The sequence below is a fragment of the Xylocopa sonorina genome, chromosome 1 (assembly GCF_050948175.1).
Source record: "Xylocopa sonorina isolate GNS202 chromosome 1, iyXylSono1_principal, whole genome shotgun sequence".
NCBI classification, from domain to species: domain Eukaryota; kingdom Metazoa; phylum Arthropoda; class Insecta; order Hymenoptera; family Apidae; genus Xylocopa; species Xylocopa sonorina.
The window spans coordinates 18,850,865-18,878,358 of NC_135193.1; the positions used below are offsets into that span (position 1 = coordinate 18,850,865).

Genomic DNA, 27,494 nt, shown 5'->3' on the forward strand with positions numbered 1-27,494 from the left:
GTACGTGCGAGTCGAGGAGATCCACGCTCGGCTCGGCTCGGCTGTGGGGTACCACCTACGTTGGTACGTAGCCAGCGACACGGTGTACACACCGGCGGGAACAACGACGACCGCTCTCGCGTCCACTCGAGAAAGAACGAACGGAGTGGGACGAGGGAGCAGTGAGCGGGAGGCTGGAGACGAGCGGGCAAGCCGTGGACGGTTCGAAAGAGAAGAGGGAACGGGAGGAACGGTAGTCTATGGTCCAGCGACTCCGCGGCACGAAAGAAAAGAGAAGCGAGCTGAAACGAACCCGAAGCTTGTGGTCTCTCGCGAACTTGTGGCCAGTTTCAGCCGCGGCGCTCGACCGTCAAGCTCGCGATCCTCTCGTAGGGACGGCAGACCCCTGTCGTTTCGCCTCGAGATGCGAATTCGATCCGATCGTTCGCACGGCCAGCGAGCGAACTTTTAACGGACGCCTGCCTCGTTGCCCGTCACCCGCTCTATCAGTGAAATCGAAAGTGGTACCGCGAGAGTCGCGCGGAGGCCGTTTTTCGGTCACTGGGAAATCGTGCTCAGGTACGTCGACTTGGCTTGAGAGAGGATCGATCGTCTCTCTCCCCTCTCTCTGTTACCTCTAACGAATCTGTTATTTTTCTCGTTCCAGCTCTCGATGCCCCGTGGGTTAATCGCTGTTGGCGATCGACGAAAGGGTTTCTCACATCGTTATGCTCGATCGTCCTCGCGCGGCCACGAATTGACGAGGGAACAAGGGGAAGCTGGCCGCTAGCAGCATGATCTATCAGCCGAACCATCAGTCGCCGACGATGTCGTCCGCGAGGAAGACGTCGCCGTGGCCACAGCGTCGCAGTTTGCAAACGGTGTCCGGGAAATGTGCGAACACGAAAGTAAAGCGCGGCGGCGACAGGACTGGGACCGAGGAAAGGTGCAGGGGAAGGTGCAGAGTGCAGTGGAGCGAGAAACACGTGAAGGAGGGGTTGGTCCTCGTCCAAGAGGCCCAGCTCGCCAGAGTGGTGAAGACGGGGCCCATCACGGAACACTACGAGATCGATCCGAAGCCGTTCGCCAAGTAAGACGCGCTCGACACACTTAACTCCTTTCCTTGCTGTTATCGGTCGAACGTTTCGAGTCACGCTTTTCGCAAATCGCTGACGTTCGATCGTACATTTTTCATTGAAAAGTTCCCCAAGTTACACGGTTAATTACTCTGAACCGTAGTTCTTTTCAAATAGTTGCGTCCCTTCGAGCTCGCAGCGATTCCCAAACCTTCGACCAAACAGCTCGCGTAGGTATATCGTAGTCGGTAGTTGTTACTGCACGCGTGGGACATTTGTTACGCCTATCTTTACGTAGCATCTACGACCAGACGAGCCACGAAATGGCTGCAGGATTATTTATCGTTGATCATAGGCAAGCAAAACGGTGCGGTCTCGCGGCGAAAGTAACATAGTGCGAGCCAGGAACGTGTAATTTCCCGCTAATAATTTAATATGGAACGATACGTCGAACGGGAACGTTTCTAAACGACCGTCGGCTGAATAAGGCGCTCTCGAGCTCCCCGGGTGACTGCCGGGCATATCGAGGGCCAATCGAGGCGAACTGTCGCGCGCTTCGAATGGAAAGCGATAATATATAGGTATTACACGCGTACGAATTCCAGTCACTCGGTGTAACTCGGTCCAGATGCGACACTCGTAAAAACGAGACCGTCGATTCCGCCGGCCGACCGTTCGCAACGATCGCGGACGCTCGTTACTCACCGAGGCGATCGACGCGTACCGCGATTGTTGATCCAAAATTATAACATTCACCGTCGTCCCTACGTTTATTGGACATGTTAATGCGACTTTAAACAGCCGTCGCCGTGCATCGATATCGGGCGCAATTGCCTCGCGCGACTCTTTGCATCCTTAACGAACCAGGATCCATCCAGCCGATACCGATACCGGATCCGCGCGAACCTCGACGGTTACGCTCGCTTTACTTTATCCCCGCAATTCCCGTGTATCGCGGTCTCGAATTCGCGACGCTCTTCGTCGCTCCTGGTCTCGTTAGCGAGCGCGTACTCCGCTCGAAACGATCGAGACGCGAAAGGCAAGCGGACAGTTAATCCGACGAACGACAGCCGAGCATCGGAGGTTAATTGCTCGACGCGAGGCAGTAGCTGTTCCCGAAGGGAGGAAGGGGACGTGATCGAAGGGGGAGTAATAAAAATGGCCAGGTATAGCGGCAATAAATTTTCATAAATTATCCGCCGGTTGAGCGACGTCGACGAGGTCGGGTTTTCAACGGGTCGATACCGCGGCGACAGCTCGATCGATCGACCGATCGATCGAATTATCGGCACGCGTGCAAGACGGCGTTTAAATAAAATTCTTCTACGATCCTCTCGCGTACACAGCGAACCGATCGGTGTGTTGTTCCGTGTAACCGTGATTCAGTGAGCACGATTGCGATTCGGTATCGCGAGAGCACCTGGTAATTACTTTTAGAAACGGGCCTTGAATCCACGGCAAACGGCGCGCAAAAATTGCGCACGCCACCAGTTTCGAGGGTGGCTGGGAGGGGGGAAGGGCGGTTGGAAAAATCGAGGCTCGAGCAGGCCGCTTCGCCGGGCAACGGCGCGTTCAAATTGGAAGCGATTAAAGTTAATTGCACCCACTATCAGATGCTCGTTACGACTGTCGGCCGCTTATCTGGCAGCCGATTAAAGGACGTCGCGAGCGCGTCGCGGCGTTGGAAGGAGGATCGCCGGTCGATTGTCCAGCAAGGGCGTCTACTTTAATTTACGGGCTGCGAACCGCTTCCGGGGAGAGGTACTTGAGGAAAATTTACGCGGCGGCGATCGCGCCGTTCCCATTCTTCGAGATCTTTCGAGAAGATCGTTCGTCTCGGAACGCGACGGCTGGTAGGTCCCGATCCGGGACGGTTCACGCGACGTCGAAGGCGAAGATGCGTAAAGGCGATCGCGTCTCGTCGATTTTACGCGTTACAGACGTAGCCTTGCGAGGCGCCGCGGCGTCGACCTTGCCGGTCGGAGACGCTCGGAATCCTCCATGACGATCATAAAAATTCCAGTTGACGGCCAACGAAATTTCGTAGCCTGCTCGTACTCGTTTCTTTGTACGCTGTCCTTAACGAGTCCCCCCCGGCGGTTGTTACTCTCGGTAGTATCGTCGAGTTAGAAAAACGCGTTCATATAAAACGATCGACGTGGTTCCGCACAGCGGACAATGGGCGAAAGTGTACCGATGCCGATCTCGAGCGACGGGCATCCTCTACGCCGCCAAGTACTCGTCGAGGAGCCGATTCAACGCGGACTGCAGCGCCGAGCTGAGACACGAGATCGCCCTGCTGTCCCTCTGCTCGCAATCGCCGCGCGTCGTACGACTGCACGACGTCTACGAGACGCCCAAGGAGATAATCCTCGTGATGGAATAGTGAGTATCCGCGTGACGCACGGCCGCGTCCCGACGAGAGATCGATCGAACTTTAAACTTTGCAGCGCACCCGGAGGTGATCTGCAGACGCTCATCGACGGTGATTTGGTGCCCCTCGAAGGTGACGTGGTGCACTTTGTGAGGCAGCTAGTAGAAGGACTCGTCTACCTCCACGAGAGAAATATCGCCCATTTGGACATCAAGGTAAGTTCGACCCATAAAAGGTCGATGCGAACTTGTCACGTTCCTCGTATATCCGGATCCCGGAACCAAGCACGCTCGACGTCGCGTCACGCGAACGCGCCAAAACCCCGCGCGTAACACCGTGCCTCCCCGCGCCGCGTCCTATCCAGGGTTGGAGCTAAGCGCGGCTGAACTATCGCGATGGAATTCGGCCGCGATTACGCGATTCCGGTGAAAACGGCGTTCGCCGGGAACGGCAAGAAAAACCGATTCAGCGGCGGACGTGCCGCCGGCGAGCGTAAAAGGGAATTTTCGCGACGCGTTATCGTCGGAGCACGAGCGGAGCAGCGGAAGGGGAGCGAGCGACGAGCGGCTAAGGCAGCGCCGTTAATTGCGATTCGCTCGCGTTACGATCGGGGCAAGGCGATTCCGACGATAAACGGGCCGGTAAACAAATTGGAATCGCCTTTTACGTACCCGTTCCACGAACAAAGGTGAGGGAGATACACCGCGATGCGGGCGGCGAGAACGCCGCGTTGAACGCGACGAAAAAACTCGCTGGAACTCGGACACGAGCGAAGAGAACGGCTGAGATGCCCGATGCGCCCTGAACGTCCTCCCTGTTCCCCGGCTCGTTCCCGGCCAATTTATCGCGTCCCCTCGATACACGGGCCGCTCTTTTATTTCGGTAATTGCGGAAACGCGAACGCCTTTTAGCCGGGGCGCTGCTCCGGGTGGAAGAAAAAAAGAAAAAAAAAAGAAGAAAAGAAGACGAGAGAAGGGGAAGAGCGTTCTGTACGCGCGGCGCGTCGTCGAATAAAGGCTCCTCTGCCCCTCGTGTATTTTCAGCTCCTCCGTGAGTCGAGGCGACCGTCTTTCTTAACCGGGAATAACGACCGGTCTCGCGGTGTCTCGCGCGAACTTTGCTCCGGCGATCTTCGCGCCAGGCCATGTACAACGCTCGTAAAGTAACGCGCGTCGGCGTAATTAAGAGTTCCACTCGAGATTTCCGATGCCCCGACGATACAAGCTACTCGTGGTACGCGTAACGCGTTCCCTCCCTCCTCCCCCTCCTCCTCCTCCACCCTCTTCTCGCCGCTCGTCCGTTTCTCTTTACGGGCAAAGCGAGAAAGGATCGTTTCGTTTCGGACGCGCGCTGGTACGTACGCACGCACGCACGTATATACTTATACGCGCGCGCGGCGGAGGAGAGGGACGACGAGCGAAGCAGCAATAAACTACGGCTCGATCCGCGACGGATAAAAGGATTTCTTCTCGTTATCCTCGCGAGAAATTCGCGAAAGGTCGACGAGCCTTTACCCGGGCACGGAACAACATCCTCGGCCAAGGCGCCAACACGAAACGCCCGCGTACACCGCCCAAGTGCGAGCGAGCCAGAGAGAGTGAGAGAGAGAGAGAGCGTGTGTTACCCAGCGCGTGCCGACTTTTATCGGCTGCATAAATCGTGTCGCGCGAATCTTTTCCCTCGAATCGGCCAAGTTATTTATTTAGCTGTCCATTCCGAATTCGATTACAAGCCGCGCGCGCGTAAATACCGAAATAAAAGGCGCGCGCGGGCCTACCACCGCGTCGCTTTCGATGGTGCTCACGGTCTAGAAAAGAAAGCGGTCTCGAGGATCCATGGAAATCGATGCTCCTTCTTTCTCTTCTCCACTCCTTCCTTTTTTTTTTCTCTTCTCCCTTTTTTTTTCACGCGACCAGGCGAAATTCGTTCGCGACCAAGGGTACCAGGCGGCGATGGCGAACGACAAAACAAACAGCGTCTCGTATAGTTCACCATGGAAGAAACGACGGGCGCGGCAATGAACAACCTTGACCAGCGCGAATTTTTCTCGGGCGTGTTGGTGCGTCCGTTCGCGCGCGCGCCGCTCCGATTCGTGATCCACGATTCACGGTTCGCGGGCTGCTGCGAACCGAAAGGATTGTTGCGCGCACCGCCCGGCCACCGCCGCGCGTACGATACATTATTCCCGCGCTCCATAAACACTCGACCACCGTATTTGGACGTAGCGGGCCGCGTATCGATGCGCTCGCTGCCTTGCCCAGGAGACTGTGTGTGCGTCGCCGAAACGATGCAATTACATTGTCTCGCCGTAAGCGATACGTTGTCCGCCAGAAACCGATCCAGTCCGATCGTTCCTGCCTCGAGTCCTCCCACCGAGAGGACTCAATAACGTCCCCAGCTATCCGAAACGAGAGCTTTCGTTCTTTCCCTTTTTTTTTTCCATTTTTTGTTTGTCGTTTCTTTCACCGAAAATCGATCGTACGCTCGCTACGATCTAAAGGGAGCAACGGAACGCGAGCAGACCCCACGCTCCTCGCGGTGAAGCGACCACGCCCTGAGTTCGTCGGTGAATCACACCTGGTTCCTATCTCGTCGGACGCTCGATACCACCTATGTCTCTGGCCGGCCGTTAGTGGAGCAACAGCTGATAACTCGCGAGAGAGAAAGGGCGGAAGGGGAGTACAGCCGGCTAAGGAAAGGGCCCGTCGCGATTTCGCGAGCGAAACCGCGGCTAGAAGCTCCCACGTTGCCAGCGCGAACGGAATAATCGCATTCTGGTTCGCTCGCCAGTTCGCACCCGATGAATCACTGGCTCTGTTCGCCGTGCACCCATAGATCTGCCAGCGACTAACCTGTTCGCCGTAACTGGAGCACCTCTGGGTGTCGATCGCGACATTTACTAGAACGCGCGGACAGGGAGGGGTAACTTAATCGAACGCCTCGGCTCTTTTCGACCGTGCCGTGCTCTAGAAAAGAACAGCCTCACGATAATAACCGATCCGACTTGATCGACGCAGCCTCTCGCTAAATGCAAAGCGAAATTAACGGTGTCGCCGTGGATACGCAACAACTTTTTCCTCGTTTTTTTTTCGTCAAGGCGAACGGTCGATGGGGAACGGAGATTTAGCAACGCGTTACAAGCCATTCCGACCCACGACTCGATGTGGGATTCGATGACATCCGCCGAAAAACTGTCCACCTCGATTGCCTATTAAAAGAAAAAGAGAAAGGTCCGTCGACGAGAGTAGAGCGTTCGAGGATTAGAAACACCGCGCGAGATGTCCCAGCGTTTCTCGATCGTACCCTTGGAATCGTGCGTCTCGCGCTTTTGTCATTATTTATCAGCCGGTCGCGCGCTGGGGACTACCGAGGGGAACTTTGAATATTCAGATCCGCCCACGCGATCGCATCTCGCCAAGGACCCCGGACTTTTAACGCCGCGAAGATTCTCTGCGTCGCGCGGGATCTCGTTCGGCGGGCGCCGCGTTTCAGCCCAGGTTCGAGACGGACGACGATCCAGAGGCGTGGGTCTAACGCGAGGATCGCTTATCGACGACTTGTTAGGCTGGAAAATCGCGACGGGTGACGTGTATAAGGAAACACGAAGAACCGGCCGTTGCGTTGGGAAATCTAGGCTCCGCGGGACGACGCTCGCCACGAATATAGGTTACATTCTTATGCGACTCTCGTTCGAACGAAATCGCGTCCGCGTCGCAGGCGAACACGGCTACGCAGCAAAGATCGCAGCCTCGATCGCGCCCGTTCCCCGAGAAACTTAATATTCCATTCTATTCAAGCCGCGTGCGCGCTCGAATTTATCGTAACAGCATCTGCCGTGTTTTATGGAAACGATCGCGAGATGCTCCCCTCGGGTGGAAGCGCGAATCAGGGACGAACGGTCGTTTTTCTCGTGGCTCGCTCGCACCGCGAGAGAACCGGGGCGCTCGCGCGCTCGATACCATCCCCAAACGCGCGGTGGATTTTTAAAAGATCGTCCAGGCAGAGAAGAAAGGTACAAGGTGTCCCGCTGCGCGCATGTCGTCCACGGACCGACTGTACGTGACGCGTAAAAGAACGACTCCCGATGCCGCGATTAACTCGTCATTAGCCGGCGACGTTGTTTTTAAACAGCCTCATTTGCATGGACCAAAGTCCCTCGAGATTTTTTATCGGCCGCGTGCATCATCGAGAATTCGCGAGGCGACCGCCGGGTTGGACGTGAACGAGCATAACCGATTCCTTTCAGCGGGACAACAAACCTCCTCCCTCTTCCCTCCCCGTCCCTCCGTCCGATTATCGCGAATCATCGCGAACGCGCGCTCAACGCGTGTACCGATACTATTCACGTTTTAACAGGTGTGTCACCGTGACGCGCCACGTGTCGTCGTCGTCGTCGTCGTTGTCTTCGTCGCTGCACGGTGAAAGTGCCTCTAGCCGGGACGAGTATCGTGGTGGTATGCAAATTTCCGCGATCTGAATGACGTCAGGCGTCTCGTCAATAAACGTGGAACGGCACCGTTCCCGCGGGAAATCGATCGAACAATGCGCGAACTCGTTTATAATTGAAACCCATCGAGCAATAATCCGTGCCGTAAAAAAACAGCATTAACGATCTCATTTTTCATTCGTCGACTGCGAGCTAAAAGCACGCCGGCCGGCCGTATACGCACGCATACGCGCACCTTATATTATCGTTTACGCGTTATTTACGATCGAAATTCAATTAAAGGGGAAAAAACGAGCGGGCCTTGGCCAGGCTGGATTAACGACTCAATTAACGGCAGGCTAATTGATATCGAATTACAGACGATGGTTTACGTTTCAGCCGCAGAATCTGGTAATGATGGGCAGCTTCCCGGAGTGCGAGGTGAAGCTCTGCGACTTCGAGATCTCGAGAGTGGTACTCGAAGGGACGGAGGTCCGCGAGATCCTCGGGACACCGGATTACGTGGGTAAGCAGAGACTATTTCCCGCGAGACGACTCACTGTTCGTCTCCTCGGACTTTATCTCGGCTCGCGATCACCCGGGCGAAGCTAACGAGGAAACGCTGAACGAGCCGCAGCCTCCGACAAAGCGTGGCCGCCTTTTCCGGTGAAACCATCCCGCACTGCTGGAAAATATAAATGACAGCGGTTATTCGTGTACACGGAATGACATATCGCGGGTATTACTTTGTGGCCACGAATTCGCCGACACCGGGACCAGAACCCGACAGGTGTGTCGGCACTTTGCTCGCTCCGCTACCGGTTAATTGCCGCCAATCAATATCTTGCCGCGCGCTAATTGACGATCCCTGCTCGGAGCGGATACGCGAGCATAATCGATATTAATTGACATATTCGGGTTTTAATAAACGTACACGCTGGTCCCGGAGATCGATGCGGGGCGCGCGGATACGTGACGGGTAATTGCGATCGGCGCCTTAAATCCCCTGGTAGCGGCCGTCTCGTGGTATTCGCGAGCGGCGTCGACGTCCGTCGATCGGCGCCAGATCTGAGAGAACGGTCCCCGGAATGCCGCTCGATCCGGCGCTTCGTGCGCATTTATCGAAACTCTCGCCTCGCCACGCTGGACGTCACCGATCGTTATCGTAATTTTTTTTAATTGCCCGTGCCCGTTCGCGATTCGCCGCCGGTCGAGTCGCGGAGTTAATCGCGGATCGTTATCGCGGGACTATCGGGAACAGTGGAGCGATACACTTGTTACGGTCCGTTCTGAACGCGACGTTTGCGCCGTGCAATTAGAACCGCGGAACGGCGCAGGAAGTTTACCGAACGAGAGGCGCCGCCTCCGATCGCGGCCCGTATACGTACGCCGATATAATTGATGCGCGCCATTATTGTCGTCGATCGTATCGGCTCGCGGGACAATAAAACTAGTTTGTATCCGTTGGATATCTTAATCGGGCTCGATGCTTCTTGAAATTGAACAAGGACGGCCGCCGCGATCGTATCTCGATGCTCGAATTAAATCGCCCCAGGAATTCTCAATATGCATCTCATCGAGCCTTGAGAACTAATGATCCGTAGGTACGCGCGTCGGTGTGCGTAACTGTGCGTAATGACGTTAATATTATTTCCAACGGCGCCGTAACAGAGAACGATGGGAGGAGGAGCGGGGAGGGCAGGGATTAGCGAATTCAGCTGTTCAGAGTTTAGAGAGCAAGACATCATCCTCCCGTCGCCGACGCCCACGGGCCAATCAATTTTCGTTTGCAAATAAAAATGACATCGCCGGATGATATCACGAATTAAAACGCAATCGAGGCCGTTCAGCCGACAACGACACACGCGCGATATTAAACCGAGTCTTCTTCGTTTCAGCGCCCGAAATTCTTCACTACGAACCGATCACGCTGGCTGCCGATTTGTGGTGCGTAACACTAGGAGAAATGAGATTAAAACATATAGTATCTAGTCGAGGGAGCAAAAATTCGTAGAAACACCGCGATAATTTTATAATTCTAGGTCCTTGGGCGTAACGACGTACGTTCTTTTAACGGGGTTCTCTCCGTTTGGCGGTGAAACCGATCAGGAGACGTTTCAGAACATATCCCTGGGCGAGGTAGACTTTCCAGAGGAACTGTTTGGCGACATCTCGGCGCAGGCGAAAGATTTCGTTGGCAAACTTTTGGTGCTAGACCCAAGGTGAGCCGTGAATCGCGTACAGAATCGCGTCGTCCCTCGAAAACGGCGGCTAACAATTATTCCATGTAATCGCGTATGTTTCAGCGCACGATTGACCGCGAAACAATGCCTGCGTCACGATTGGCTACGCGGCGCGCCTACGCAAGCGTCGCCTCATCTCCGGAGATACCTGTCGAAATCGAGGGAACTTCTTCTGGAGCGTGTCGTCAGCCGCGAGAACCTGAGGAGAGCGGCGCTGTTGAGCCAGGCGAGCAGCCAGGCGAACCTCTCGAGCAACCTCCAAGAATCGTCGAGCCGCCGCGATCAGAGCTTGGAGGACTGTCTGCTGAGTCAAAGCGAGATGTGCCTGAGTCACCGTCTCACCGGAAGTCGGTCCAGCCTCGAGGGTAGCGAGGACTTCCCGAGCCCGGCCGACTCGCGCACCAGCCTCAACTCCTCTGGAACGAATCTGAGCTGCGTCAGTCAGAGCTGCCTGTTGAACAAAGAGCAAACTCAAGGCCTACTGAGCCGGGCCCAGAGTCGATCGCAGGCGAACCTGAATCACGGTCTCAGCCGGGGTCTCCTCTCCAGAATACGAAGCTTGAATCGAATCCAGTCGCAGGCGTGTCTGCTCAACGGGAACTCATCGCCAGCCTCGACTTCGCTGCGGCCACGAATGACGACGATAAATCCGGTGATCAGCAAGTCGCGCGAGAAGCTGTACGGGCTGAGATCGTTGTCCAAGTCCCAGGGGGTTCTGGATATATACAGAAGCCTCGAGTGTCTGAAACGAAGGAAGAAGAGCCATCAGCGAGCGAAAACGGAGGACATGCTACCGATCTTCAAGCGGTTGGGCGCTGAAATAGACGCGTCGATCGCGACCACGTGCAACGTCGGGGATCACCTGTCCTACGACGACATCTCGAGTCTGGTGGAGACCAGGAAGGACCTCGAGCGCGAGGATAAATACGACGGTTCGAGCGCGCAGACGACGGATGGAAGTGGATCGGTGATTGGGAGCGAGCTCGACGATCGAGCGTCTCAAGCGCAAACGAAGAACGAGATTGAAACCAGCCCGGAAGCGTCGAGGGTGCACACCTCCGAATCGGAGGAGAACTTCGACTCGCTGAAGTCGATCGAGTCGGACACGTTGACCGAGGACTCGGACGAAACGGCGGTGCACCGCGAAACGGGAACGAATCCCACGGCCAGCAAGCGGCCCTGTCAGCGGCAACATTCCGACGCCTCGAGCCATTCGAATAACTCGGGAACATCCGACGACAAAGAGGATCGATCGACCGAGTCTGAAACCGAGGAGCCAAAGTACACGGTCGCGCAGCTTGTCTCCGCTTTCAACAAACACCAGGAGGTCGCGTCGAGGACCAGCTTGGAGGCGATCATGACCGAGAAGAGAGTGAACGAGGTCACGTTCCCCACCGGGACGAAGGCTCTCAGGCTGTTCATACCGGACATCAACATCACCGAGAGCAAGATCGTCAGGCGGAAGACCAGTTACAAGCCGCGGAAGAATTGGGAAGAGTTGAGGAAGAAGAGCGAGAAGAACGAGGGGATATTGACGAACTTTGGCCACGATTCTGGTAACGAGGACGAGAACGAGGAGAACGAAGTTGCTCTCGGTTCCGCGAACGACGAAAAGATATCCAACGGTGAAACGACCAGGGACGAAGAGGATAAAGACCAGGTCGATTCGTCCTGTGATCGATGGCCGAATCTGCCGCCGATCGAAATTAACGGAGACTCGATTTTCGCGGAAGACACGATCCAAGACAACGTGGATACGACGATAGACGAGAAGTACAAGCGATGCGTGAAAGGAGCCAAGTTGAACGCAATGGAGACGACGGTGAACAGGGACAACGAGAAAGCTGAAAAATTGCCATCTAGCACGGATCGTTCCACGCTCTGGACTTCGACTCGTCAGAAAGAGAGACTACCAAACTACATACACTCCAACGTGACCACATGCCACGTCGTCAAAGACGATCTTCGAGACTCCGTTGAAAAACCAACTTCCGGACGGACAAACGCGAACGGCAAAGTAAACTCAAAAGTCCAAAAGGCAGATCGATCGAAGCCTACGTACACTACGGACAGCGTGAACGTAAATTTGAAGGACATTTTGCAGAGGGTAGACAGTTTTCAGAATACTCCGAAAGAGAACATGGAAAATTTGAGGAAAAGGACGTCTATCGCTAAAATAATGTTAAATGACAACATGACGCATGACAGTCACGACAAGAACGAAGAAGACTGCCGATCGAGCGGTCGAATCCGAAACGAGCCTCCTTCGACGCTGACCACCAAGGAGGAGGATCACAAAGTCAAATTGGTCGTGCCATCTTCCTTCGTGAGATCTCCATCGTTGTCCAGCGAGAGCAGCTGTCCTACACCCTCTAGCGTTCATTCGGACTCGCACGTGCCCTGGGAAGACGTTCAGAACAGTACATCCGATTCGAACGTGTCCCTGGAAAAAGAAGATCCTGGTAGAGTTCGACGGAGAAACGAAATTCAGAGAACTTCGAGTGAAGGAAGAGGCAAGCAATGTCCAGAGGACAAGAGACTTTGGGGCAGAGTTTGCACAGGCTCGTACAGCAGAGCGATGGAGAAGTTTAGCAAGAACAACGACGCGAACAAAAAGCCTGTCAGTCAGCTGAATGGAATACAACAGAACGAGAAGACCAGACGGAAAAGCAGCCCCGCTATGACTCGCTACACGGATCCGTAAAAATAGACCTCCCTTCCACAAGGTTTTGAATCTAGAACTCGGCCTTCCCGAATCACGGTGACTCAGGCCGGAAAAGCCTAAATCAAACGACTAAAATTTTCATTTCGCTAATCCACCGACCGGCCGGGAAGGAAACGATCGACTCCACGACCTCGCTTCCGACGAACGCTCGCGAATCTAGATGACTGGAATCGCGCGATAGTCATCTTCAGGCTGGACCAAACCGACGGACAAATAATCCGCATGCGTGTGTCATCAAATTGTCGAACGACAAACGGTAACCTGTCATTAACATCCCACCTCGCGTGGTCAAACAAGGCGATTGTACGTGATTGATCGTCAGCCTTTAGCCTTGACTTAATCTCCATATCGAGCGATCTTCGAGAGCTACTTTTTTCGCACGAAGTGCGTAGTATCGGCGAAACACGCGGCTGGCTACTATATAAGAGAAGGGAGCAGCTATATCAGCCAAAAAATGGTAATCAACGAATAACGGGATACGAACTTACTCTACGAGAGTGGCGTCGATTAGAAATTCAAATCAAACCGGAATTGTGTAGGTAACTGAAAGCCAAGTGCTTAACTCACGAATCGCTTAACTCTTACAAAGAACGCAATGCGTCTTGCGTTTGAAAACTATTGCTCACTCGCGAGATTATCTTTCTACGATACAACTTTGCCTCTACTAACTCTCTTTGACCTATCGTTTAGGGAGCTCTAGTTCAACTAGTAACGATGACTGTCCAATTTGGTGCGCCGAAAATTGTAACTCGATTAAATCGTAGTACTCTAGCAGTTATACTTGATTTAGATTTTAAACGATTCATTCAGTTTTGTATCGAGGATATCCGAATAAAGACTCTTCACCGCTGAGTGGTAAGCGTTATCGATTTTGAAAGGCAACGAAACCCGGTGAACATTCGCGCAGGTAATCGACGAGGAGAAAATTGCAGCCAAGGGGGTGTGCACAGGTTTGGTAAAATTAAATTTTATTATAATATAAAACAATTCGGCATCGTAGCTGGCTCGCGTATTATCAGCGATAATAATATTAGTATACACAAAATAATTGCGGGTTCTCGGTCATTCCACTATTCCCATCTACTCTTTCTCACCCTCTTCCTTTCTCCTCCGGCATTCGAGGGTTGGCTATCCTGTACTTGTGCCTGTACCTGTACCTTTGGTTGCTCGGTATTTGGTTTCGGAGCAACCGGCGGCGGTGGGGGCATTATTACCGAAGGGCGCGTGATAGTTTGTTCCCACGTATGATCCGAGGATGCTCGAAACTGAAATCATAATCGCGCCGCGTTCGTAGCTTGAAATTTCACCGTTTACCATTTCGATGCTTACCTGGGAATTGTACTGGCTACGGAACGCGGCCTTCATGGCAGACAGCCGATCGCTACCCGGTCCGTGTCTTTCTAATTTTTTAACAACTTCGCTTATGTCCTTTGAACTCTGCGACGATGAACCTCCACTCTAAACGAGATAATGGGAGCAAATTCAAAACGCCGATAATATCGAAGCTGTAAAAAGTGTAGACAAATAAATACCGAAGTCGAGGAAGCGTCAGGTCTACCTCTGAAACCAAGTCCAGCACCTCCGACGTTCAAACTCTTTCCCTTCCCGCCTTTGAACCTCGACTTCCGGAACCAAGCGCTCTGCATCGCCAAGTCCATCAGACTCTTTGGTACCTCTTGATTCGCGCCCTCCAAATTTCGGACTAGATGGCCGGCGAATTCTTTGTCTTTCTCCGTCACAAGGGTATACGCTGTACCCTTTTCACCCGCTCGACCTGTTCTACCTATCCTGTGTGTATGGGTATCGATATCGCGGGCGACATCGTAATTAAGAACCGTTCTGATATGTGGAATGTCCAAACCTCGGGCTATAGGGGATTTAAGAACGATTTTAAGAAGACTGCCGCGCAACGTAACGCAGGCCTACGAGCCAGCTCGTAGCAACAGAATATCTATAATTACCAGCAACGTCAGTAGCAACCAAAGTACTGACTTCCTTCTTTTTAAAAGAAGTTATTACTTTGTTTCTTTCGATCTGATCCATATCACCGTGTAAGAGCAAAACATCGAACTCTTTCAACTTAAGATTGTTCGCGAGCTCTTCCGCATTGAGCTACGGTAGAAAAGAAAGAGTTGTAGAAAGAATTTACTCGTTACACCGTACATATGTCTCGTGAACGGTGGACAGGAACGCGATTACTGACCTTTTTGGTTACGAAAATCAACAGACTACCAGCGCTCAAAAATTCAACCAGGTTTTGCAACAACCACGTCCATTTGCCGGTTGGATTGTTATTGAACACCACCACGTGCTGAGTGACGTCAGCGTTCGCTTCACCGACGTCCCCTTGTACTATCCTGACCGGGTCCGTTAAAACGTCCCTGGCAAGCTTCTCTACCCTCTTTTTGAAAGTTGCGCTGAACAACAACGTTTGCCTGTCTGGCCTTACGTGGTTGCATATAGAACGCACTTGTGGCTCTGAAATCAAATAGAGCGGTAACAAGAGAGTTACAGAATGTTATTAATAACTGAAGATTCAAAGTTCTCCAGCAGCTACGTGCAATCGATAAAGATCACTATTATTAAACTGCGTAGCAACGGTACGCTTACCGAAACCCATGTCGAACATCCTGTCGGCTTCGTCCAACACCAGAAACGTTACTCTCGATAAGTTTGTCGCCTTCATTTTAACTAAATCTATCATTCTACCCGGCGTTGCGACCACTATTTCCGCTCCCCCTTCCAACGCTTTACTCTGTTCCCATTTGCTGCCACCACCGTAGCAACAGCACACTTGAATGTTGTACACTTTCCCAAACTTTCTCGCTTCTTGATAAATCTGCGAATAAATACGAACAATTCCATCTACAACTAATCCCATTGCAAGCGTAATCCGTTAAACTATGTTAGCGCTTCAACTACCTGTTGAGACAGCTCTCTTGTAGGGGCAAGTATCAAACCGATAGGTCCGTCGCCAGTCTTTAATTCTTTTTGGTCCATAATGTGGACCAACATGGGCCATATGAAGGCCGCTGTTTTACCGCTACCGGTCTTTGCGATACCTATTATATCCCTACCGCTTAACGCCGCTGGAACGGCTTGAGCTTGAATGGGAGTAGGTTGGGTGTACTCGTTTTTTCTAATAGCTTTTATCAACGCGTCATCGAAACCAAAATGGCCGAAACTCGTGACCGGATTCGGGGGACAAGGACCAGACACCTTTATCCCCAAAGTTTTCCTCAAATCGTCAACTTGCTGTTTACTTAGACTAGCAATTTCGTCGTGAACATTGTAAAAGTTTTTCTCGAACGGTTCGTACTGTATCTCGCTGTGATCGATAGGGGGCAGAGGATCGATCTCTTTCTTTTTCGGTGGCGCGATAGGATTGCCGTCTTCGTCGTACTCGATCTCTTGATCCGATTCCTCTTGCAGCAGACCCGCAGTTGGATTTTCTTCCATGTACCTTAGCGGAGGAACAGTTCGATATTTTTTTCCCCTGCTCTATCCTGTTACAAGATCTCTCCTTACCTGTAGTAACTCTCCTCGTCGTCTTCGCCATCGATGTCCGCTCTGAACCCTTTAGACTTTTCCTCTTTCCGATCGTCTTCCGCAAGCTGAGCCTCGTAATTATTCTTCTTCACTTCCGCATCTATACCGGCCATAAATGCATCCAGAGGATCCTCTTCGCTGTCGCTGTCTTGTTTTGGCGTCGATTTCTTCATCCATTCGTAAGTGGGAGAACCAGGCGCCGGTATGTACTCCAACGAGAATGGTGGAGGATCGTCGTCGTCCTCAAAGTATCTAACATGACGCGATTAGCTTTGCGTTTCGGTTTTCTTTCTCATTCGAACATGCTCTCTTACTTTCCTAAGGCGTATACTCACTCTTCTTCGGTTTTGCTACGTTTCTTTGGCATTCCCCAGCATGCGGATAAAGCATTTTCGGTAATAGAATTCATGGTATGATAGCCCTGTTTGCTTAGAGTAGAATTTGGCGGAGGTGGTGGTATGTTAGAACCACTCCTCTTTGTGCCGGTCATTTGGAAGCCGGCGAACCCAAAGCCTTTTGGCTTATTTCCACCTCCTCTGTGATAACTCATGTCTAATTTGTTATCTGCTAAAATGTTATTATATTAATGATTTCTTGTCACGTATCCTAATTCTATTTTTACTAGAAAACAGTCATGCAGATGCTATTAGTCGTATCACTTTTGGATACAGTTACAATTTTGATGCGTTTCTCTTTCTAGACAAAGGAGCAGTTTATTTTCTACTATTAGAGCAACAACCGTTCAGAAAATATATTGTTAATGAACCTTTGGATCAAGATTTGATAAGTGCATATGACAGAATGCTATCTACGAAGCTTATTATTTCTAATTTATGTCTATTGTAGAGGCAAATCATGCATGTACCAAAATCAAGAGAATACGTCAGTTAATATTCAGGCAATATAGTTTTAGGGATAATAAGAAATGCTTTACAACAATGCATATTTATTGTTTTCATTTCAATGCAAAGAAAGAGGTTAGAACACCTTTGCAACCAACTAATTTAAGGTATAACGTTGAGGCACGTCTCGTTTCCCCACAAACACTGTTTCACTACTTGGTCGATATTTTAAGACCATTACGTGAGGCGGATCTACCTTACACAAATATCCTTCAAGACGTTATTTCACATTTAACAAAGTGCGACTTCGACTGTACTTCAATATCGAACGGTAAAGTAACTGCAACAACTTAGACGGTGCTGCCTCCAAGTGGAGGTTCCATCCTCCGTAATCGCTATTCCAAATTACGGTTCCTGGCTGGCATTGTCTTCCAAAAAACTAATCATAGACATTATTCACCTTTTATAGCTTGAAAATATTATAAAGTGAACAAAAAATATCCATTATATTATCCTAACTAATTTACGGAAAGAAAGTATCGTCTGAATCTGAAAAGAAAATACTTATAACAAATGCCGCTTTCTTCATCCCTATCTCATCCCCATTCACCATTTTAGTTGGGCAATATTGCGCAATAATAAATCGCAATTACACTTCGTTAGAGAAATCAAATTTATCCCGTGATTACCCTGTAAACTATCGATAATCATGGTCGCTTCATGGAGCTAAATTCAGAATGACTCGCGTATAAATTAGAGTTAGGAAATAGGAGCAAAAGAAAATCAGGTTCCCGAATGTTGATTAGAGATGTTAACACAGGGATACGATAGAACACGATTATTTAAATCGTGCTTAATGTCCCCGCGATGCCGAGTAATAGAATCTTCATTCATACTCTTGCGGTTGAGTGACATAAATAGTTTTCTATCACAGCTGGATCGATCGAATATACGAGCCTGCGTATTAAAGGAGGCGCCATGCGACTCCTTCGTAGATTTCAGCGTCCGTCGTGATCTCCTTCGTTGCAGTTCAGATCCTGCCACAATCAGACAAGTGTCGAGCAATTGCGAACACGGACGTGATCAGTCGCACGTAAGTAGAGAACTTTCATTTCCAAAATCTCTCTGATTTAAAGCAACAGCGACGCGTTTACCAAACAAACGTTCGCTCTCAGGCGTCCGTTCTTTGTCGGTACACGGTCCAGAAGTGTGGCCTTTGGTTCGTATAATGCTCTAGACATAAGGACGATTACTTTGGCAAAACACATTATTTGCGTGCATAAAGAACGATCGTGCCACCGTTCGCCTCAACAGGTTTTAACAATAAATGCGTTTTAAAGTAGCCAAGATGCCGTCGGTCCGCCGGATGATCCTCGGGCACGTTATGTCCGGCTTGTGTACCAAAATGAACCGCACGAAAAAGCTTCAAGGCGATTTACTCGAGACACGAATGAAAAGATGCCTTTCCACGTTCGATATTACGCTGCTCGGTACGTATGTTAACCGTGCTATTTTCGTCGTAAGGACGTACACGACCGCCGCTCGCGGTATCGCGTTCACGAGCAACGATAAAGCAGTTCCCGAGCCGGAAAAATGTTAATTGCATTGCGCGCAAAATAACATTCCGGACCGCGAGGCGGTTTTTACGTCCGATATTGGTGAAACGTAAAATTAGCCCGCTAATTTACGATCTTTGTACATGCTTACGATCATTCGTTCACCCTTCAGGCGTAGGTCATATGGTCGGCGCCGGCATCTACGTGTTAACAGGGACAGTAGCTCACAACACGGCCGGTCCAGGTGTAATTTTAAGCTTCCTCCTCGCCGGTGTGGCATCTTTATTAGCAGCGCTCTGTTACGCGGAATTCGGTGCACGAATCCCAAAGGCTGGAAGCGCTTACGTTTACACCTACATATCGGTCGGTGAATTATGGGCCTTTGTCATCGGATGGAACATTATACTGGAGCACATGATCGGTAACGTTCTATACAGTGGACCACGGCTCTTTCGTCTCGTCAAGTTTCGTTAATCAATCTTTTATACTTGATCGTAGGTGCGGCATCAGTAGCTAGAGCCTGGAGCGGATACGTCGATTCTTTGGCAGGAGGATCAATCAGCAATTATACCCGTCACATGATGCATGGCTACACCATGGTGGAGCCTCTTGGAAACATTCCAGACTTTTTAGCCGCCGCGTTATGTCTGGCTTACGCGATGCTGTTGGCATTGGGCGTCAAGTGTTCGGCAACAGTCAACTCTTTGCTCACCATCGTTAATTTAGGCGTGATGGGATTGGTGATAGGACTGGGTATCGCTTACGCAAAATTCTCTAATTGGAGCTACGAGAACGGAGGATTCTTACCTTATCATTTCAGCGGCGTACTGGCAGGTACTATTTGCGAGATGCGTACACGATTCGATTGCGTATCTATTCGTAGTGATAATTACTATCTTTGAATAGGAGCCGCAACGTGCTTCTACGCTTACGTCGGGTTCGATTCCATCGCAACGTCTGGCGAAGAGGCCCGCGATCCCGCGTACAGCATACCACGAGCAACGTTATACTCGATGGCAATTGTTACCATCGGGTACGTGATGGTCAGCGCTGCTCTGACTTTGGTCGTACCGCATTGGAGTATCAATCCCACGGCAGCTCTTCCAGAGGCATTCTCAGCGCGAGGAGTGTCGTGGGCCAAATACGTGATAAGGTAAGACGATCCTCGCTTAACTTGAAAACGATTATACGCGTACTTATCGAAATATCTGTTCTCGCGCGTTAGCGTTGGAGCTTTGTGCGGTATGACGACAACCCTCTTCGGATCCCTGTTCTCGTTACCGCGAACAATGTACGCCATGGCGAACGATGGTCTGCTCTTTAACTTCCTGGGCCACATCAGCGAACGCACCCAAGTACCGGTCCTCAACTTGGCCATCAGCGGCTCCGTCAGTGCCTTAATCGCCTTGCTCTTCGATCTCCAGCATCTGGTTGAATTCATGTCGATCGGTACTTTCCTAGCCTACACCATCGTTTCAGCGAGCGTGATCATTTTAAGGTATCGCCCTGAAAAGAATACACCGATGCCATCGAACGCTGGCACACCGAGCAGCTTAACGTCGCCTCCCACCGAGGGTGCCGATTCCAACAGCGATTGCAACAGCGTCACGTCCGCCGAATCTGAAGTAACTCCATTCGTATTTAGAAAGAAGAAAAGATAAGGCAATAACATTGATAACTTCTGCTTCCTTTTCGCGCAGCTTTTAGATCTGAGCGAGGGCACTGGTAAACTGAAACCACGATACATATGGTTGGCTAGTTTCGTGGGCAACTGCAAACCTGGGGACGCGGTGACTGGTTCCGTAATGATTTACACAGTAGGTTGCATCTCCCTGTGTCTTTTGTTGATACTGACATCCCAGACATACTTTGTACCAGCCTGGTGGGACTACTTCGTCTTGGTAAACGTTGTTCTACTGTTGATCGCAAGTAAGTCCCGCTCGATACTGTTTCGTTGGACAGACGACGATCGTTCTTGAATTAATCGACGATACTTGGCCGCGTAGGTCTGTTCGTAATCGCTGCTCACCAACAAACTCCAGCGAATGGTAAATTCCGCGTGCCCATGGTACCTCTGGTCCCAGCTCTGAGTATCTTGTTCAATATAGGGCTAATGTTTCACTTGTCTCTCTTGACATGGTTACGATTCCTCGTATGGATGATAGTCGGTAGGTGAACGCGTTCGATCTATGTTACGCTGTGAAACAGGTCGTACGATCACCGATAATTTCTTGCCCACGTTTGTTGCAGGAATGTTGATATACTTTTTGTATGGAATTCACTACAGCAAAGAAGCCGCAACTCCGAATTCGTATTCGATCCTAATGGCCACGTCGGAGGCTGGTCGTGGCGCGAAATGGGGTGCCACGCTACGCGTGAATCAGAAAGCCGATAAAGTCCCGATCTTGAACGAAAAGGAATTCGTGCAGTAGAGAAGAGTAGAGTTCGATGCAATTGTATAAAAAAAGAAAAAGTACGCCGATCGGTCAGCTGAATGTAAGTAAATTAAGTGTAGTATGTAGAAAATGGGAAAGGTTACGGAATTTGACCATTGGTCTCCTGCGTACACGTCGAGCTGAACTAAAAGTCTAAGTGTAGTTGGATCTTTGTATATAACAATGTTACGTAAAATGCTAGGACGCGTTGCATCCCTCTCGAGGCTATTTGTTGGCCGATGATCGAAGGGATTCCACAATAGACAAGACTGTGTTTTCATTAGTAATTTATCTTAATTAATTTTCGATAAATCATCGTGCTACATATGTTTCACGTACATCAGAGTTTAGTTGTAGTGATAGCTCAGTTACCTTTATACTTTATTACGCACAAATCTATGGTGTGTGTGTACAGATTTTGTATATTTTATAGATTTACACTAATTCTCGATATACGTACAAAAAAACTGAATCGTGTATGCGTACGTATGTGTATTGATTATTAATTATTGAAACATTCAGTTGTGCATTTATATAGGCGAAGGAGAGAAACAAAATTTATCCAACGATACGACTGTAGGCGCGAAAGTATCGCATTCTTAGTAATCTGATTTTATTGAAACGATCGTCCGGTCTGCAAAATTTGTAGAAAATTTAGAATGTCTATGAACTTGGTGTTGCAATCAAAAATAAACGTGTAAAAGGGTGGAATATATATATGTATGTAATTTTAAAAAGGCATGCGGAACAATTGTGCGGTTTGACGAATTTCAGCGTTCTGCTGCAAGGATCGAAACATGGTGCCTTGGGAACGGATAGACTAATTATACAGTAAGATATACGAATCTAAAAGCATGACAATAGATTCGCCTATCGTATGGCGGGCATTAAGTTTAAGATTTATCTATACAAGAATTTGCCAAGCACGTGGGTTGCCCGCGATGCTTAATTATAACTTTGTCATTCGATTAAATCTCCTTTTAATACTGAAACGATTTCCTTGTATATAATGTAGCCTGTCTAATCATAGAATTCTGGTTCAACCTAATTTTCTTCCATTCGTTCAGAATATACGAAAACCCTCTGGGACTGACCGTTCCTAATCCACCACTTTATTTAAGATCTCTTACTTCGAAATATTCAATAAACGAATGAAATGTATCACGCAGTATCTTGAATTAAGACTTTTGCATTCTTTTGTTAAATAGTTTGTTTTGACAGTCCTCCGCTGAGTAGGTCCAACAAGGATCAATTTACTATACAGATAATCAATCGATGTTACATAAGAAAGTATAACTACGTACTTGCATAGTGCCATAGATGTTATTATATGTATATCTATGTATGTAGATGAAAAGTCGCTTCGGACGAATAACTCACGTTCTTTTCAGATGCATAGAAATGTTTCATATAAAAGATACACAGTAAGTGAGATGTTATAATAGAATCATAGTATTATAGAAGTACTACATAGCATATATGTACATATATACATATTTGTAGCATTTCTCGCTGCGTCGAGAAATGTGCAAGATCTCCCGATAGTCCGTCTAAAGTGATCCACCTTTGGAATAGAAAACGCGCAAACGAGAGGATTGAATTGGAATATTGCTGAATATGTTACGCTTAAAGTGATGCAAATTTTCTTCGAGACGAAGGTTACTATAGCACACAATTGCAAATGCAATTGCAATGGACGTGTAAGCGTTAAGAAGCGTACTGTACAGCAGACTAATTTTAATTGTTCCATGAATATGTACACAGCCAACGATCATAAAAACGACATTATGAAAATGTACGTGGGTTTAAAATATAGTTAATAGTGACAATTCGCTGTACGTGATTACCGAGTACATATAATTATGTATAAAACAAAAAAAGATACCGAAAAATTATTATCAGTGTTCTGTACTGTATATCTACTAATATAAAATATTTGTCATCGAAAAATCATTATTCTTCTGACGACAATTTATGACGCTCCGGATTATGTGTGACTTCTACCGAAGTAGAAATTATTTCGAATGGTTCGCGTACGAAGTGAACGTTTATCTTTTGTGCGACACATTTTTCACAACATTTTCTGGAAATTCGATCGTAAAGCACTCGGAAATTTTGACGTATCGCTGGTTGATTAAACCACCGCCGTAGTAAGAATCATTAGCAACGCACAATATGACCATGATTTACGAGCAATCACGATAATAGCGGTCCATATAAAGGGCGGAACTCTTACACTTAAGAGCTATAGTAAGAATTGGGAAGTCAACGCAACCGATCGTACGCAAAATGTTCAAATTAGTTCTGATCTTAACGATAATCAGTTTCGTTTGTGCTGGGAGTATCGAAAATCGTGACGTTCAACATTATTCCTTCGGCGGCCCTCGTCCAGATTCCACCCTGGTTGCTGAATCTACTGAAGCCGTAAATACTTTCTTTTCTTTCTTGAATCATTTTTTTCAAGAAAAAGTAAAAGCTTGGGTGCGTTCCTTCCTTAATAATACAAGCAAAAATTAATGCAAAAATGCAAATCGTAGGAAGAACGACTCGCGCTTCAGTTATCTACAACATCTGCAACCGAGGATACATTAATTACGAATCACGAAACAATGCATACGAGATCAAAACAGTCAAAGAAAAAAGCAACCAATTTGAAAGAAGATCGTGGAACCAATTTACGACCCGGATGTTGCGGATAATACGATTATACTGGTAAACTGTTCTTTGTTGATGAATCCTGCTCCACAAGTATTTGCTTCTAAATGTATTCACGTACGAATGATAGATAGTACTTAAATGGATACACCAAATACTGGTCCATCTTTTTCCCAATTCCGTTCACGATATAAGATAGTAAATATGAAATAAATTAATGGTTATTAAGGTGCACGAATAGAATCAGATAATGCAATCACTCTTCTTGTTACTTCCTATTCGCACAAATTATAAACTCGGCAAATATGGAAGAGGTAATACAAAATGTGGATTATGTATGGAAAACTTTTATTCGTATCATATTTTCGTACATATTGACTTACAAGCACTGCGGACGTTCGCAATCTTTATCATTAAATTGTAGAAACTTAACAGCAAGTTACAGATATGCAGTAAACCAGTGCAACATGTTGCATACATCATGTCATAACTAAAATCACTAACCTTCATGGAAGGTTTAGAAGATAACCGTACCGTACTGCAATCAAATTTATTCACGTACCGTACGAATAACTTTATAATGAACGCAATACTTGCTCAACATTATTATTGTGCCAATGTGTGAGAAAATATCGTACACATATTTGTATCAATTAACTATCAAGTTTGTATTATACCGGTTGCGATTCGTCATGTTAGTAACAATATGGTCAAATGAAATCAAAGCACAACAAAAAAGAGTGGAAAAAGTGGAACCGTAAAAAGTTCGGTTCATGTTGCGCTAATAAAATTGGAACACTTGAAAGGTGTGCGGGAAATTACCCGAGCACACACTCGACCCGTGATCAGTATAAATACGTATTTAATTTGTACAACTTCTTAATAATTACAGGTACCACATCAACAAGTTGTAATGTTGATTCTGTACTGTTATCTATTTTGTTTTGAGAGTATAATTTTCCAAGCAGACATCGGCCTGCTCTGTAACAAGTCGATTTTTCGTCTGCCCCACCTGAGCCAAACAAATCCTACGATTAGACATATGATACTCTCTATGTAGTAACCATCAAACTGCATATTGCAAACACCATTGTGCGTGTTCGTGCAGAACTGAAAACGAAAAATAATTACATTTTCGAACTCTTTTTATAATCGAGTACAAATTTGAAGTAGGATGACCTAAACAGTACCAACCTCCCTTTTCGAAATTGTGCTACAGTCATTTGACGGATCAGTGCTGCACTGTCGAAACGTTAATGGATCGACGAACCAAAGAGCAGCAGTTGCTGGCCAGTTACCTCCTAGATTACTTAGTGTATTTAATAATGTCATGTAAGTACCTCCAACCGCTGGATCGCTAATTTTTGCAAAAAATGCCATTGACGCCACGAACATGCTGCTTGTGAAAATCTAAACCGAGCGAAAATTACGAAAATATTTATTTGCGTTTATTATTAGTTCTCGAATTGTCGTTAATTTCTACACTTTACCTGATGTACCAAATATATGGCTACTAAAACTATGAAATAGTAGACTGGAACTTGTCCACCTGTTACGACATATGGTGTTACCCATACCAAAAATGCTGCTATTAACCCAAATGCTAACCTAAAATATTAATTGTTATATATTATATAATTGTTATATATTTTGTTGAAATATTATGTTCCATGGACATGTATGTTTTTAAATTACCTATAAGGCATAGCCATTATGTATACATCCATAGGCCTTGCACCCACTGTATATTTAGAAATTGCCAATGGTAACAATATCTGCAGTGGTATTAGAGGCACAGCCATAAGGGCAAACTTTTCCTTCGGAATACCAGCTTCTACTAGTTTCAAACCTGTTACTGCGTCGCAGGCAGAAAACCCTATCTGCGTTAACACACGATTGAATTATTTTCTATAGTTACAAATAAAAATCTTATCATACTCTGCATATATACGCAACTTCTAACCTTAGCAGTTAATAGGAATATAATGATGATCTTTATGGATGGTAATTTGACAATATTCCAAAGTAATTTGTAAGCGTGTTTAACATCTGTATTCAAGTCTCCACTTTTGTGCATTTTCTCTAAATCTTCGTGTTTAAACAATGCAATTAAAGTGGTGGTAATTATAAATATCCAACCCCAGAAGTAAAGGAAATCTATGAGAAAATATGGTTAGTTATCATAATGAACTTAACATCGAAACTAAAGATTAGTAGCTAAACTTACCAGGCAGTGTCAAGATGCCTTCGTTGGAAGGAGTGGATCTTAAATAACTATTACAAAATTCAGCAGATTCTAGTGCCATAAAAAGTACATAACCGATGAAATATCCAGCAGTCTGTCCCACACTGTTGCAAGTCGATGCATATCCTACATTACATCTGCATATGCGTAACATAACAAACATATGCAGTTTTAATTGAAACAATATCAGCCGGTACAGTCCATCATAATCAGATTAATTGTATACCTTTTTAACATGGTAAGTGCCCACCCATCTACCACAATATCTTGAGTAGCAGCCAAAACATTTAAAGCAAAAAATATTACAGTCAACATTTCTATGTTTGGTTGTGACGTTTTATTGCCTAACCATTGGTCTACATGGCCGGATAGAAGTAGCATAAAAAAACCCATTAAATACTGAGTTGGAATTAACCAAGTTTTCCTCCTTCCAAATCTTTGAGAGAACACAGAATCCACTATTGGCGCCCAAAAGAGTTTCAAAGAAAAGGGCCATTGTACAAAGCTAAATTCAGCCTGGTGGTAAAACAATACGCATGAAACGCTATCCCTGTTAATCGGAATGACCTTACTGTAAATCTCAAGATTTACCTGTTGACGATACGAAATGTTTCTGTTCTGCAGTAACATAGGAATGGACCCGCATAAACCCAATGGAATTCCTTGTAGCAGATATAAAAATAAAAGAATAGCTATGTTCTTCTCGTCACCTCGTAAATCTGAACATTCCTGGACGTGATTCGACTCGTGAATTCCATCCTCCAGGCTGTCACGTTTTTCCATTTTCCTTCTAGTGGACCCCATGGAGAACGATTAAAGAGATCAAGAACAATCTCATTTACTTTATCAATAAATTTTCAGCAAAACAGCTGTTTCTTCTCACACGAGCGTCAACTACCGCTTCTTAACGGCTTACTTTTAACAATATCTTATCCCAAGCCGCATAAACGCAGATACCTCGAGCGACTCGGTCAAATGACATAAACATTTCTAAACGGAAGAACCAATTAGACGATAACAAAATGAATAATTTATGTTATGAAACAAGCATCGAGTATTGACGTGGTTATTGCTCGTAGTAACCTTAATTCCGCGTGTATAAAATGTTACGCGTCTACGTTTGATCGTCAGATGAGATACCGAGAAAAAATTAACTTTTTACATTTATGTTACGAACAATCACCGAAGAGCATCTCGAACTATTTTGCTTTCATCGACTTGGCTATATAGGATTCATGGAGAGAAACGTCCAGTGGCTCTGATTTGCCACGTTGTTTCTTATTAAAGACACGTCAGTCATAGTTCGTCCTTTACATTCTTAAAGTCACGTGTATAAATCGCGTTCACCGCTAAAACTAAACATTTAATAGAAGTGCAAAAATATTGCGA

The 27,494-nt window shown here is 47.7% G+C and overlaps 4 protein-coding genes across 11 annotated transcripts; 2 read left to right on the forward strand and 2 right to left on the reverse strand.

The window, feature by feature from the left end:
- The first annotated feature begins 481 nt into the window (after window positions 1-481).
- On the forward strand, window positions 482-13,675 carry LOC143432585 (uncharacterized). 2 transcript variants are annotated; one of them, XM_076909303.1, is made up of 8 exons: window positions 482-558; window positions 647-1,069; window positions 3,228-3,440; window positions 3,506-3,644; window positions 8,255-8,381; window positions 9,754-9,802; window positions 9,898-10,077; window positions 10,162-13,675. In XM_076909303.1, exons 2-8 carry the CDS (start codon window positions 774-776, stop codon window positions 12,800-12,802), a joined length of 3,645 nt encoding a protein of 1,214 aa, XP_076765418.1. In that variant the 5' UTR covers window positions 482-558; window positions 647-773; the 3' UTR covers window positions 12,803-13,675. The 2 variants fall into 2 exon arrangements, with proteins under 2 accessions (XP_076765418.1, XP_076765419.1); XM_076909304.1 differs by lacking the exons at window positions 3,228-3,440; window positions 3,506-3,644.
- Window positions 13,676-13,774: 99 nt separating this feature from the next.
- Window positions 13,775-17,603, reverse strand: LOC143432593 (ATP-dependent RNA helicase DDX42). Of its 6 annotated transcripts, none has more exons than XM_076909320.1 (10): window positions 17,360-17,603; window positions 16,708-16,936; window positions 16,352-16,624; window positions 15,746-16,286; window positions 15,434-15,662; window positions 15,027-15,301; window positions 14,785-14,935; window positions 14,356-14,690; window positions 14,153-14,281; window positions 13,775-14,088 (listed from the first exon to the last, which is right to left on the reverse strand). In XM_076909320.1, the coding sequence occupies exons 2-10, from the start codon at window positions 16,920-16,922 to the stop codon at window positions 13,894-13,896; spliced, it is 2,343 nt and encodes a 780-aa protein (XP_076765435.1). In that variant the 5' UTR covers window positions 16,923-16,936; window positions 17,360-17,603; the 3' UTR covers window positions 13,775-13,893. The 6 variants fall into 6 exon arrangements, with proteins under 6 accessions (XP_076765435.1, XP_076765436.1, XP_076765437.1 ...); XM_076909321.1 differs by having other exon boundaries at window positions 16,708-16,939; XM_076909322.1 differs by having other exon boundaries at window positions 16,708-16,939; window positions 17,471-17,593.
- Window positions 17,604-18,173: 570 nt separating this feature from the next.
- Window positions 18,174-21,769, forward strand: LOC143432599 (cationic amino acid transporter 4). Of its 2 annotated transcripts, XM_076909346.1 has the most exons (9): window positions 18,174-18,307; window positions 18,555-18,704; window positions 18,943-19,191; window positions 19,269-19,604; window positions 19,677-19,923; window positions 19,996-20,395; window positions 20,471-20,699; window positions 20,777-20,938; window positions 21,021-21,769. In XM_076909346.1, exons 2-9 carry the CDS (start codon window positions 18,563-18,565, stop codon window positions 21,200-21,202), a joined length of 1,947 nt encoding a protein of 648 aa, XP_076765461.1. In that variant the 5' UTR covers window positions 18,174-18,307; window positions 18,555-18,562; the 3' UTR covers window positions 21,203-21,769. The 2 variants fall into 2 exon arrangements, with proteins under 2 accessions (XP_076765461.1, XP_076765460.1); XM_076909345.1 differs by lacking the exon at window positions 18,174-18,307 and having other exon boundaries at window positions 18,536-18,704.
- Window positions 21,770-24,191: 2,422 nt separating this feature from the next.
- Window positions 24,192-27,467, reverse strand: LOC143432606 (acetyl-coenzyme A transporter 1). The gene is made up of 8 exons (XM_076909356.1): window positions 26,697-27,467; window positions 26,332-26,621; window positions 26,088-26,242; window positions 25,824-26,017; window positions 25,556-25,740; window positions 25,351-25,468; window positions 25,055-25,270; window positions 24,192-24,970 (listed from the first exon to the last, which is right to left on the reverse strand). Exons 1-8 carry the CDS (start codon window positions 26,907-26,909, stop codon window positions 24,791-24,793), a joined length of 1,551 nt encoding a protein of 516 aa, XP_076765471.1. The 5' UTR covers window positions 26,910-27,467; the 3' UTR covers window positions 24,192-24,790.
- Window positions 27,468-27,494: the final 27 nt, after the last annotated feature.